The 12,867-nt window shown below is 38.9% G+C and overlaps 3 protein-coding genes across 6 annotated transcripts; 2 read left to right on the forward strand and 1 right to left on the reverse strand.

Moving 5' to 3' along the window:
• Positions 1-17: 17 nt before the first annotated feature.
• On the forward strand, positions 18-2,270 carry LOC105283698 (pyridoxine-5'-phosphate oxidase). Of its 2 annotated transcripts, none has more exons than XM_011346678.3 (6): positions 18-133; positions 462-618; positions 874-973; positions 1,038-1,091; positions 1,262-1,461; positions 1,812-2,270. In XM_011346678.3, the coding sequence occupies exons 1-6, from the start codon at positions 94-96 to the stop codon at positions 1,975-1,977; spliced, it is 717 nt and encodes a 238-aa protein (XP_011344980.1). In that variant the 5' UTR covers positions 18-93; the 3' UTR covers positions 1,978-2,270. The 2 variants fall into 2 exon arrangements, with proteins under 2 accessions (XP_011344980.1, XP_011344981.1); XM_011346679.1 differs by lacking the exon at positions 18-133 and adding an exon at positions 141-294.
• Positions 1,977-4,055, reverse strand: LOC105283700 (histidine protein methyltransferase 1 homolog). 3 transcript variants are annotated; one of them, XM_011346681.3, is made up of 6 exons: positions 3,770-4,038; positions 3,375-3,611; positions 2,779-2,939; positions 2,471-2,709; positions 2,275-2,390; positions 1,977-2,205 (listed from the first exon to the last, which is right to left on the reverse strand). In XM_011346681.3, exons 1-6 carry the CDS (start codon positions 3,813-3,815, stop codon positions 2,162-2,164), a joined length of 843 nt encoding a protein of 280 aa, XP_011344983.1. In that variant the 5' UTR covers positions 3,816-4,038; the 3' UTR covers positions 1,977-2,161. The 3 variants fall into 3 exon arrangements, with proteins under 3 accessions (XP_011344983.1, XP_011344982.1, XP_011344984.1); XM_011346680.3 differs by having other exon boundaries at positions 3,375-3,614; positions 3,770-4,036; XM_011346682.3 differs by lacking the exon at positions 1,977-2,205 and having other exon boundaries at positions 2,467-2,709; positions 3,375-3,614; positions 3,770-4,055.
• A 3,091-nt stretch (positions 4,056-7,146) lies between these two features.
• Positions 7,147-12,244, forward strand: LOC105283690 (peptidoglycan-recognition protein SC2). The gene is made up of 3 exons (XM_020033091.2): positions 7,147-7,474; positions 9,449-9,775; positions 10,177-12,244. Exons 1-3 carry the CDS (start codon positions 7,351-7,353, stop codon positions 10,404-10,406), a joined length of 681 nt encoding a protein of 226 aa, XP_019888650.1. The 5' UTR covers positions 7,147-7,350; the 3' UTR covers positions 10,407-12,244.
• The last annotated feature ends 623 nt before the right edge of the window (positions 12,245-12,867 follow it).

The raw sequence follows: 12,867 nt of genomic DNA on the forward strand, positions 1-12,867 counted from the left end.
GCGCGTTTAGCACCAGTCGCGCTTCGCTCATGCCGAGAGTCGGTCAGTTGTTCCTTCGGCGAGCAGTCGGGCAGTACACGCGCGAGCAGCGTCATGTCAGCGCAGAAGGAGAAGTATTCTGTTGACATAGGAGGTAAATCAATAACTGTTATCCGCAATATTGCGTAATGAATTATTATACTTTTGGCTTGCACCCATCGACAAGTAGTTGTGATTGCTTTGAACATTAAAAACCGAACGATTTCTGTCACTAGCTGTATTATACAACTGTACCTTGCATATTATAAATTTCAGGTTTGTAATATCGGTTTTCTCGAAAGTAAAGCCTCGTACAAAATTCCGTTTATTTAATTTTGACGTATTTTCGTTGAACCACATTTTACAAATCTTTTCAATTTCTTCATAAATGTTAGGATAATAAATAATGATAAATCTCTAAACTTCATCTATCCTTTTCACAGATATGCGAATAAAATACAAAAATAAGAATGAAACCTTCACAGAGGATAATTTAATTAGCAAGGAGCCGATTGGACAATTCAAAGTATGGTTCGAGGAGGCGTGTAACACTCCGCAAATTCTCGAGCCTAATGCGATGATTCTCGCCACAGCGACTAGGTAACGTTTTACCGTTCATTCTTGAGATACATAATCCCGATCAAACGAGTATACGTACACACGCACGTTGAAAAAAAGAAAAAAAGCTAAAACATGTGCATGAACATAATCTTTAGTGGTCTCGTTCAATGCAGTTTTAATTATCCGAGTTCTATTCACTTAAGAGAAAAACAGGAGAACGTTAATTGACTTGCGAAGACTGCGCAAACAGCCTTCAGTGTAATCACGTTCCGCTTAACTTGACAATTATTTCAGGGACGGCGTACCGTCCGCGCGAGCGGTGTTGCTGAAAGGCTTTGGCACCGAAGGTTTTAGGTTTTACACAAATTACGACAGTCGGAAGGGCCGCGAGCTGGTGAGTTCAGAAATGTCACGATGATGGAACTGAACGGAAGTTGCATTACTCTGTTGATTTTCAGAGTGAAAATCCACATGTCGCCCTGACTTTCTACTGGGAGCCTCTCAGACAAAGTGTACGGTATTCATTCTTTTATCAAAATTCCAGATTTTAATCTAAATAGTAAATTGCGAAATTTCTAAAACTTTTTAAATTTCTATAATATTTCTATAATCATATCTATAAAATTTCTTTGATCCGTTTCGTTATCGTAATATTTAATCGTTTTGTTATCAATTGCTTTAGGTACGCATCGAAGGCATTGCGGAGAAGACGTCGGTGGAAGATTCGGATCGTTACTTTCAAAGCCGGCCTTATGCGAATCAAATTGGATCCACGGCCAGTAAGCAAAGCAGCGTGATCGCAAGCAGACAGACTCTGATCGTGAAAGAAAGGGAGTTAGTCGCACAATTTCCGGAAGGTCAGGTCAAGAGACCCAGCTGCTGGTAAGATATCGTAATAAAAAGCTAAATTTATTAATAAATTATTAAATTAATACATTTGTTAACAAATTGTTAATAAATTGGAATTCTTTATCTCGAGTTATTACTCCAGCTATAACGATTTGTCGAAGGACATGTATAAAAGTAGAAAAAGACAGTCACGTGCGTTGGCACGCTACCAATCAGTTGTCGTTTCGTTGTGTAACGTTAATGAGAACAATAATTCATAGTCGTCGACGGAATGTTAATGTTGAGTTAATCATAAATCTGCCTTATTTCCGTTTCGAGATTGAAATAAACCACCGTTTATCTATGAACAGATTATTTATTTTACCACATTCGATCTATTTCAGGGGCGGTTATCTCGTCGCGCCACATTCCGTAGAATTCTGGCAAGGCCAAAGCGATCGCCTTCACGACAGAATTCGATTCAGACGTTCAAAAGCGAACGAGAAAATAGACAACATTCTCGTGCATAAAGGCGAAGATGGATGGGTTTATGAAAGACTCTCGCCATAGGAAACATTCACAAGTTTTATTGATAAAATATGAGCAACAGCTCTCGACGGTGAAAGCTTTACGAGCAATAAATAATTGAAAGAGTTTCATCGTCGAAAGCAAAAATCGTTGATTACAACATTCCAATTGATGCCTCACATGTCCACGAAGACAATAATGTTCCACGCTAGGTGTAATAGCGTCTTTAATGCGTTTTACTCGTGAGCCTCAGAATTTCTCTGTTCACTCCTGCAAGATGTAATTAATATTGTTAAGTCGATACAAAAAATATATTTTTTTGTGATCATCGTTAATTACCATCTTGACTTCTCCAAACCGACTTGACGTCGAAGCACCCGTCCCTTAACACGAGACTCTCGAACTGTCTCATTCCGCCACCCACACCGAAATAATAGGTTTTTCCGGCGACGAATCTAATCGGAGGATCTTTCGTTTTTAAATTCGCTTGTAGCTGGCGGGAAAATAAGAAGTCCACGCGACGCAACGTACTCACACGACGCCATCCATCTTCAACCTCGCCTTGAGAACCTCGTACAGCTTCTGATGATTGTTCGGATTGTAGATGGTCTCACTCGTAAAGACGTAGTCGTACTTCCCGCTTTCGTTATCGTCGAACAACGTCGCCAGCGAAGCCCAGTCGCCACTGTAAAACTCGCATCTTGTCGACACGCTCGCGCTATCAAGATTCATCAGCACGTTTGGGACAGTCACGGACCGCAGCACTTCTGCATTCTACAAAAGTTCCCTCATTACTTGCGACTATGATATTGTAGAAATGATATTTTTAAACCGCATACGAACGTAATCTTGGAAGTGGACAGTGGAACCTTTGAGAAGGGCGATGAGGCCAACTAATCCAACACCGCAACCCAGATCCATTACCAGTTTATCTTTTAGCTCGAGTCCCTCCTGCACTATGTACCGACCCAAATCGTACGTGCATTCCCAGACTTTTAAGCCACCTAATTATAATCAGGTTTAAATTCGTTTAACCCTTATGTGAGTGACGAAAAAAATCTTAATTGGTGTGATGAAGGTACCCGGATACCTTTGGACATTTTGTAAGAAAATTGATTTCCTGCAAATTACGTTCCCCATTGAGTCAATCTGTCCAAAGATAACGCTAAAATAATCCGTCAGTTTAAGAGTTCTAATGCGACTAGAGAACAGACAAGTTACCCGGGTACTCCGTCGCTCACATAACGGTTAAGTTATTCAAGTGGAATTTATCTCTCAATCTACTTTAAACAGATGTTATGTTCGCAAACAAGAATTTAATTCTGGAATCAAGATTTGTTATAATTGAAAAGTATACGTATACTATATTATACATATGTTATATTATACGTATGCTTGTGCAGAATGTAACTTCTGTTTAAGGAAGATTTTGAATTAACCTTCGTATTTTGCTGGAACAAGATCGGAGTGCTGCGACTCGGCCTCAATAATATTCTGACAATTCTGCTTGGTCAAGTCTTCCAGCACTTTATCGGAGCGAATTAATTTTAATCTAAAACTGGGAAACGCTGTCGTTTCTGTGTAATAATCAGTCTCATACTTCGTCCTGAGTTGCTCAGCTGTTACTTGAAACTTCGAGGCGAGATTCCAGTCTAATGTCTCCTTCTTTTCACCATCTTCTAAAATTATTTCGACAACTAGTTTATTTTCTAACACAAAATTAAACATAGCCATTTGAGTTTTCGCGGGTAAACAACTTGATGACGATCTAACCTTAAATCATAGATGCACACGTGCATTTCTTCAAGAATTTTAGAAAAATGATTGACTATACCTCTGTCAACGTCGGCTGAATCCTTTGCAAAACCGAACTTGAACATCTTTCGTAGAATTACAATATGGAGCAAAATGCAACAGCGAGGAATCGCACATTTAGCAATGTATTACAAAGCCATCGAAAGGAGACGTTATTCACGCTTCAGCATAACCACAACGATAAGCTAGAGATCTACTGCATTGCTCTTGAGCTCTTCAAGTTGCTTGGAACTAACGACACCTAGCACACGGTCGATCACAAAATAACTAGCAGTCGGCATCTTAAATCTTTTTGAGTCAGATTTTGCCTAATTAAATATTAAATAGAATACGGCTTACACTATTTTTTAATTTTTCTAACTTTTATATGTTTTTATATTACATACTTTATAATCGCATCTTACTCTTGTATTTTGTGCACAGTTAATTGTTACATGTCAATTGTCTTCAAGTACCATTCAAGTCACTACGTCCTAATTAAATTATTGCATCGCAGAAGTTGATTGATGACACTTAATCGAATCAGCGCGGGATTCTTTTAGACTTTGAATCGCTTACATAGATACACTGCGAGAGTTTAAACTAGTTTAAAGGAAAACTACGTAATCTGAAAGTCTAAAATATCATGAGATATAATTATGAAATGTAAATAATAGAAATTATGAGATACAATGACGTACGTTACTGATAATACTTCTTTTAAAAATTACAGAGATATTCGATCGTACAACATAAGTGCTCTGCATTGATATACCCGGTTGCAAGACGCAATATGTAGGACGATCAATGAATTTATCGAGGAAAACTCTGAAGATGTTATAATTATTGTTTATTTATGTAGCTGCGCCATCGCGTATTTGTTCATCTTTTATCAAACGAGACACATTCTCGCGATAATGCATTTACGCGACAATGCATCCAAGGCCAGCGGATTGTCATTTGTCACCAGCGGCATTTTCCTATTTCTCTATCTAATTTTCCGATGATTTATCATTTTTTTAAGCAACAAGTGTGATTTCCACAAGTCTGATTTCCGAATAAATGCCGTTAACAGCATCGTCATCGCCTCGCTAATCAATCTCGTTAAATCTAATCACAAGATTCTGATAAGATCGATTATTAAATGTAATTCTATTGTGAATGTAGTTGATACAAGCGTTACAGTAAAAGTGATCAAATCTGCGAATTCGCTTGTCACGTCAAACATATATCTGTTCCTTTTTCATTTTTCCATATATTAAAAATTATATCTACAGATAGCGTCAAACATTTCTTTGTACCGTATCGCGATACCGCTCATACGAAACTACTGCTTGTTATCGCTTGGCTCATTCGTCATCAATCGCGATGTTTTTCCATGATGTTCGTGTAATTAACGTAATCAGCGTAATGACGATCATGTCTATTTCGTAGATCCTTAGTCCTAATCATTCACGTCGCCTCTCGTTACTGAATAGTGCTGATATTGCGCGAGGCTGTACCTAAGGCTGTAATGACTAGCGCGATATTATCATCATTTAAAAAGACGACGATTTATACTCCGCTTTTTTGTCTTCAATAATGACATGCTGCATCACCTATTTCCGGGATAATTATCGCCGGAATTGCGTTATTTTCTTTTCTTTTAAAACAATTGCGAAATGCGGGCCGCTGCCGGTAAATCACGTTGAATTCAACAGCTCAGCGCGGATCATCAGAAACGCGAGAAACTAGAAATCGGCTTCGCGTTTCAGCCGAAACGGGCTGATAATGAAGCTACGCCATTGACAAATAATTGCAGGAAACAATTAGCTGACAGCTCTGCGACAGAGCGTTATGACAAGCAAACAAAAGCAGTCGCCGTCATTCGGCACCTTTCATAAATAAGGCGTTATCTCGAAATCACTGGCGAACGCTATAATAATTCATCTAGTCGCTTACGCTTTAACATTTGTTACCGCAAATGCGAATAGAATGGATTCACACGTATTTCGCATGCTCGCTGTTGGCAGAACGGAATGATTGAATTGCGAAAACAGTGCCTTTATCTATTTGAATGTTATTTATTATTGCATCGATGACTTGACTTTCCTGTTTCGTCAAGCTAGGAATTAATATTATTTTTTGCAAAATGCATGTTGTTACTTGGATTGCGATAATCGTTGGATTACACGGAATCGATTTAACGATCGAGCTGATCATTTCTTGATGAAAATTCAGTGTCATCGAAACAAAAGCGTCTTTATTAGATATTCTATTATTTATTAGATTGTTAGATATTCTAGCGCAGATGACTGGCATCACGAAATAAATAACAAATATTACTTATATGCAGAAAAAGTGACTGAAAATAATACGCGATCAGTCCAACGAGTTTCGCGCTGATATTGTTTATCAATGAATTTTTCCATCGCCGATCGGAGCAGGTGGCCCCACGAAAAATAACTGAAGCACCGATAAAAGTAAACCGAAAAGCCGATTCGCTAAGTAGAATTTTATCTGCAGGAAGCACCGCGATACCGATCGGACTACGTAACGCACAAATGATATCGTTATTATCCATCAGACAAATGATATCGTTATCCATTCAGGATTCCGGCAAACGCATCGCGCAAATCATGTACGATGTGCATGCTAATTCGCACACCAATAAATAAAATAAAAAATATTTATCAATAAAAAATTAAAATGTATGTTTCTTGTATTTTATAAGATTTATAATAGTTTCTATATACAAAATATTTTTTGTAGCAACCATGAAACGTACCAGGAGATAACGAAAGTTCTCACGCGAAACACCCAGTCGTGAAAGCATCAAGATCGATCGCGTTGCACCGAGCGAGACTTCCCCGTAATCTCTTTTCCCCTCGTCCGCCCGGGTAGTCGTGAGCATCTGAAATTAGCGTGTTTAATCCATGCACAGTCGCATTATGAGTGGCGCATTCAGGTAAGTTAAAGAAAAACGAACTATCCCGTTTCTAGACAGATTGCAGAAGAATCATTCGTTTATTTACGCATCATTATAAATTAAATACCTATTTATTTCTAAATCTTCTATCTTTAGATTCTATCTTTAGTTCAATTAAATTTAAAAATTCATTCATTTAAAATACGCGAACATGAATGTCTTGATTACTTGTATCTAGTATTATTTCATTTTAATTAATCTGTTTGCGCCGTATATTCGGATAAGATCTCTGTCTGATATAATTTACTCGTCACAGCGCATCACCATTTCGCCGATCGTCTCGCCGATCTCGTCAATCAATTTCTCTATCTAGTCCTCAATGCATTTTATCGCGTGTTCGATTTCTTATCACGCGCGCCCGCGCCCTTCCACATATACCCTGTCCGTAATCGCGCTCGATGCAGCTCGAGGAATTTTCGGAGGGGCACAGCCGACCCCCCTTGCCCATTGCCTTCCTTTCTGATTGTCGCTATCATTGTTACTGGTCATCATCACGAAGGGGGGACCAGGGTTAAGGGACCATTGAACGGGACGCGCAGCTTCTCCGAGGGACTTCCCCGGCTGACGTTCGGTTTTTCGTTTAAAAGCGGACGCGGCTACACGATGGCTGTCCAGTTTCACTTTTGACACGCGCTCTAACGGTGTCAATCACCATGACGTCGTCCTTCTGCTTCCATCGTGTTGTCGCGTTCTGCACCTTGGTACTTTACCTTAGCTTCCTCGAGCACGCGGTGCTCGCTGCTCCCGTCGATAGCACGAATTTCGTCAACGCAACCGGTAAGCCACTCGCAAATAGGAAATCTCACGTTAACGAAAAAAAAGATTATTTTGTGGAATTATTTCATTGTTAAAAAGAACTTACGCGATACTTGCAGAAGATCATTGATATTTGCGGGAAGATTTATGATGATTTACCCGGATTTAAAAAGCAAAGTGTTTCATTTTTATCATTTTGCAGTAAATTGATTATGTAACAGCTTTTTCTGACGTCGCTCTGAACATATCTGAAGTGTTTTTGATGTCAATCTTCGGTGGCTTTTCTGTTTCAATATATATGACTCGCGATTTCAACCGAAATGTCTTGTATATAAAAATTCATTTAAGTTATTAATTTGCGGATTTGACATAACAAAATGCTCTGTACATAAACGTAGGTACACATATCTACTCACACGCTACGATGCAGTAAGACAGAGACAAAAAACGACATTACAGTTTGAATTACGGACAGAATATTTTATCATTTTTATGCCATTTTGTGTTCTTTGTTCCTTTTTCTGATTCGATTACATATGCGACGAATTCTTGGCCAAAATTAATTCCATGGAAAATTTATGCGTCACTGTAGCTTTCAAAATTAAAATGCGTGCGTCAGTTCTGTCAGCAGTCAATGTAATGCATGAGTTTTTTTGAGTGGCATGTAAATTATTTTCATATTTATTTCAGTCCGGTAAAGAAAAAATGATTCAAATTAGTTATAATAATAATACTGTATAATACTATGTGTGCAAAATGGCATGATAAACGATGCTGAGTGATTCACATTCGCGCCGAATTTTATTTCTCAATCGTCGATTCACAAAAACGATCTTTTGAAATCTCATTAATATGTGCTATAATAGTGACTCATGTGTATGCAAATATCGGAAGCATTTAATCATTATAATAACGCCGGCGTTTAAATAAGTATAACAAATGCACGACGTCACGTCTACGCAATTTTTGCTAGACATAGTCACATTTACAACGGCTGTCACAGCGTCAGAGATTAGCAACAAATCCACCTTTCTGATAGCATCACGCTTCATGTGAAATAAAAAACGCTGACGTATATTATAATATTGCTTCTCGCACGTGTTATAAAAAAAGTAATATACATAATTGGCCGTGCTGACGCCCGAGAACCTGTTTAAAAAATGTCTACACATGTGCACGCAGAAGATCCACGTGCTTTCCCATAAAACGAGTAGAAATTGCTTGTCATATTGCTAATTGCTGGAATTATTACGGTTGTCATTACGATAATCATGATATAAATGTTACGAGTATTTACGTTGCAAACGCATATCGTCAAGTTTGATAAGTTTATCAGCACGATCGGCCGTATTAAGAAAAAGTAACAGCGCTTCGCGTAACATACAGTGGCGAGTAATTACGCGCTGTTCGCGACAAGCACGCCTTGCCAGTAACCGGCCAGTTCGTATTTTTCCGACAAGAGTTTTTCACGCTCACATGTGGGCCGCGAACCGAAATCGTTTTATGGCCCGAGGAGAATCCGCAGGCAATCTAACGTCGCATTTCGTGACGCGGAATCATTTTGTGCTATGCGAAGCATGCTCTCTCGCATAATTGCGCAATTAATTGTTGAAAATGTGTTTGCCAACTCGTTAGCTGACTCACTGGCTCTCATGTCAGACGAAATATCGTTGCCTACGAAATCGACACTTTATGTTTTTCTCGTTCTTTCGAGACTCCCGCAAAACCATTCGGTGCTCTCCGTTTTTTCAATTTTTCAGCAAGAGGAAAATTGCAAAGAAATTTATTTATATGTTATAATTATTTAACGAGAGACTCTCTTTGGTAAACAAATTTAATGAAGAATTATGATATCGATTTAGAAACATGCTAAATTATAACGGTATAATATGAAATAAATAACAATCGCATACGTGCGAGTTTCCGCGTTATTTATTCATTTCAAGAACATTCAGAGTGATTTGCAAAAGTAACGGACGATTTCTGACTATCCAGAGTACCCGAGAATCGTCAGCCGGGAGGAATGGGGGGCCAGGGAACGTAAGGACGTCCAGATACTGCCAGTGACGCCGACGCCGTATGTCGTGGTCCACCACGGCGGTACACGCACCTACTGCCGGGACCAAGAGTCGTGCTCGGCGATCGTGAGGTCCTACCAAAACTATCACATGGATGATCGTGGGTGGTGGGATATCGGCTACAACTTCCTTATCGGCGAGGACGGCAACGCGTACGAGGGCCGCGGTTGGAATTACGTTGGCGCGCACGCACCCGGATACAACACCCAGAGCATCGGCATTTGCGTGATAGGAGACTTCAGTGGTACTTGAACACACTTGAATCTAAGCAATATCATTACATCAGGCAATAGGGACGACGCGATAATTTCCTAAAAGAGATTAACTATTACCGAATAATCTTGAAAATTGTGCAATCATTTTCTCTGCTCTTCGCTGGAGAATGATCGCGTCATTCCGTCTACGCGAGAAATGCCCCCTTCTTCAGCAAAGCATCATTAAGACTGATTAAATTGATCTATAGATTAGAGACGAGCTCTTACGTAAAAGTTCAATATTATTCTTTGAGACTCTAAATTGATTTCGCGAGAAAAATGTAGCCGGGGTCATCTCTCGCGAGATATTGATTTCGCAAAAGTGTACACGGAATTATCTCACACGCATCTTCGTCAACAAAGTCACTGACGCAAATACGCAATTTCGCAGATTTTTTGCCGAACTCGGCCGCCCTGAACACGCTGAACGCGCTGATAGACTGCGGAGTGTCACTTGGCAAGATTAGCGACAAGTACAACGTGATCGGCCACCGGCAGGCGCGCAACACGGAATGCCCTGGCAAGAGCTTTTACGAGTATGTAACCAATCTTCCTCGCTGGACCTCGAAGCCGATACCGATTCATTCGAACACTAACGGCATCTCGAGCTCGACGGTGTAAAAAAACGACACGTCGAACAACACGCCAACATCACTCAAATAGGAAATCATCCGCGTGAAACAGGCCGGATTCACGCTGATTCCTAACCCAATATGAAGCGCAGGCTTGATGTAACGGGAGATTGCAGGTACAGCGATGTAAGAAAGTTATCTTGTTCTTGTTGGGAAAGCTGCATTCGCTGCAAGAAAGCTGCTTTCTTTCTATCTTGCGTCCTTGTGAGCTCTTTTTGTAGAAATATGTAAAGATCGTTCTACATTAGTCGCAAGCGATTGATCACACATCCATATTGTCGCAAGTCGTACGAGTCTTGCGATTTGAGCTTTTACATTGCAATCGTCACTTAGCCAATCACAGAAAAGAATCGTTGTGCCGTGACAACAGAGCTCGACGCAAGTTTCAGATTTGATCAAAGCTTGCGACCGGAAGTAGTACTTCATGCTTGCTTGCGACTAATGTAGAACGACCTTTAGAAAAAGGTCTGACGGACTCGCGGATAATTATGGGAGAATTGTGTTCTTCCTTTTCCATTTTTAATAGTCGTATAAGTCGTATACAGTTAAAAGAGAGTAATCGCTTATGCTGTTAATGGCATAATATATTGTCCCAATATATTAGATATCGAATAACCGCTGCTACCTCTCGCGGCTGTCATCATGAAACGTTCTCGTCGCCGTTTCAAGAAAAATGGCTCTCTCTCTCTTTGTCTGCCTTGCAAAGGTAATCCCCCGAAGTATCGCGCGTCCTCGTGCCAGATCCCCTTCTTCGTACAAACTTATACGATATGCGTATAACAGTTAAGGTCAATGTCATGAGTTAAATCCTCGTTAACGTTTCAAGTACTTATATTTTAGGTGAATTATTTCGAGACGAAAGTATTCTAGCGACTAAGTAACTATAAAAATAAAATGTTTGTCGTAACGAAACGCAAAAAAGATCAGAGTTAGTGTTGTGCCGGTTTACGTTCTAAGGTCACGGTCGTCACGTTTAATTAGTAACGATGATAATGAAAGTATCGCACAACGCGCGTGCTGCACGATTCTCTCTTTCTTCTCTCTTTATAATATTTTTACAAAACTTACAAAATTTGCCAAAAAAACTGACCTGCTTGGATCCTGTCTCGAATTCGCAGCACGCGAAACCAGTTGTCGAACCGACTTCAGGTAATAATTCTGCAAAAAAGAATACACAAGATATCATTCGTCAGTCGATCATGAAGATTGATCGTTTTCCGCAAAAAACTACATTGGAAAACGCAGTTTCGCCGGACACGAGAAATCGATAAGATAATCAGTATTGCGCATAAAATAACAGAACGTAGTCGTAGAGCTTCTCATTACTTTTATCCTCGCGTAATGTTTTTCAAACGAAGTTCACGCAACAAGACGAGACGAGAACTGTGTCGCAAAATTTTACAGTCGCATATAGTGTGTATATTTAACGTATTTATTAAGTACAATAGCTCACTACTTGTTAATCGAGCTAAGCAATCCAGCGTCAATCAAGACGTATTGCGTATTGTTGTCATAGATTTTGCGTGTCGTATGATTGATCAGTTTAGAGATTCGTTAATGTAACACGAGCGTATATTCCTGAAAGACCTTGTTCCTTTTCAGCAGTACAACCACTTAGCGACGTACTAGCTCCTGTGTATTTTATTGTTTGCATATCATACTCTTTGAAATATAAACGTTTGAAATACAAGCGATTATTGCAACGTTTCGCAGTCGCCATCATGTTGCAACTTGTAATACATTTGCAACAGGCGCGGCTATCTGTATATCGCAGTATTTGTTGGATAATGAAATAAATATTTATTATAATACAATTAATTAAATTAATGTTGATATATATTTAAATTTAAATAATTTAGAATCCCTTTAGCATCTTTCTTTCCATTTATTACAATATATTTATATTATTATAATATATTTCACTAGTTACGTTATACTTTGTGCGATTTATCGAATAATTTTTAAGCGTGCGAATTAAGTCAGTGTCTCTCCAGTTTCACTTGTTCTCAATAATCACTTAAAACCTAAATATAAACATTGCAATTTTAACGTACATAATTAAATATGAAGGATCAACTTACTTTTCTATTATAATAAAAACTATGATTTTTACTGCAAAAGGCGTCGAATTAATTCGTATGTTTGATAAGTTCTCCAATTAATATAGAATTAATATACAATCCAGAATCCGTTTCGATGATAAAAAAAAAAGAGTCTATAATTATAAATTCTGTAATAAAAAAATTATCAGCAATGTTATCGGTATTATAATATAATATTATCGATACTACAATTCCCGCTTCTCTGGTTTCTCAATCATAGAGCAAATAATCGCATTAGCTGGAAATTCATGGGGAAGTCCAGACGAAAGAAAGAAAGCGTTTACATACACATTAAACATCCATGTGCACATACAGGGTGGTCCACTTAAATCCTCGTTTGCAAACTAA

This window comes from Ooceraea biroi, chromosome 10, assembly GCF_003672135.1.
Source record: "Ooceraea biroi isolate clonal line C1 chromosome 10, Obir_v5.4, whole genome shotgun sequence".
Lineage (NCBI taxonomy): Eukaryota > Metazoa > Arthropoda > Insecta > Hymenoptera > Formicidae > Ooceraea > Ooceraea biroi.

What these genes read in the sequence shown, in the direction of transcription:
- LOC105283690 (XM_020033091.2), top strand. Translation starts at nt 7,351, where the DNA reads ATGACGTCGTCCTTCTGCTTCCATCGTGTTGTCGCGTTCTGCACCTTG. An exon ending in GAATTTCGTCAACGCAACCG is followed by an intron (nt 7,475 to 9,448) that starts GTAAGCCACTCG and finishes CTGACTATCCAG; the next exon opens with AGTACCCGAGAATCGTCAGC. An exon ending in CGTGATAGGAGACTTCAGTG is followed by an intron (nt 9,776 to 10,176) that starts GTACTTGAACAC and finishes GCAATTTCGCAG; the next exon opens with ATTTTTTGCCGAACTCGGCC.
- LOC105283698 (XM_011346678.3), top strand. Translation starts at nt 94, where the DNA reads ATGTCAGCGCAGAAGGAGAAGTATTCTGTTGACATAGGAG. An exon ending in ATTCTCGCCACAGCGACTAG is followed by an intron (nt 619 to 873) that starts GTAACGTTTTAC and finishes CAATTATTTCAG; the next exon opens with GGACGGCGTACCGTCCGCGC. An exon ending in GTCAAGAGACCCAGCTGCTG is followed by an intron (nt 1,462 to 1,811) that starts GTAAGATATCGT and finishes GATCTATTTCAG; the next exon opens with GGGCGGTTATCTCGTCGCGC.
- LOC105283700 (XM_011346680.3), bottom strand. Translation starts at nt 3,815, where the DNA reads ATGTTCAAGTTCGGTTTTGCAAAGGATTCAGCCGACGTTGACAGAG. An exon ending in CTGTCCACTTCCAAGATTAC is followed by an intron (nt 2,710 to 2,778) that starts GTTCGTATGCGG and finishes GAACTTTTGTAG; the next exon opens with AATGCAGAAGTGCTGCGGTC. An exon ending in GGTTTGGAGAAGTCAAGATG is followed by an intron (nt 2,206 to 2,274) that starts GTAATTAACGAT and finishes TACATCTTGCAG; the next exon opens with GAGTGAACAGAGAAATTCTG.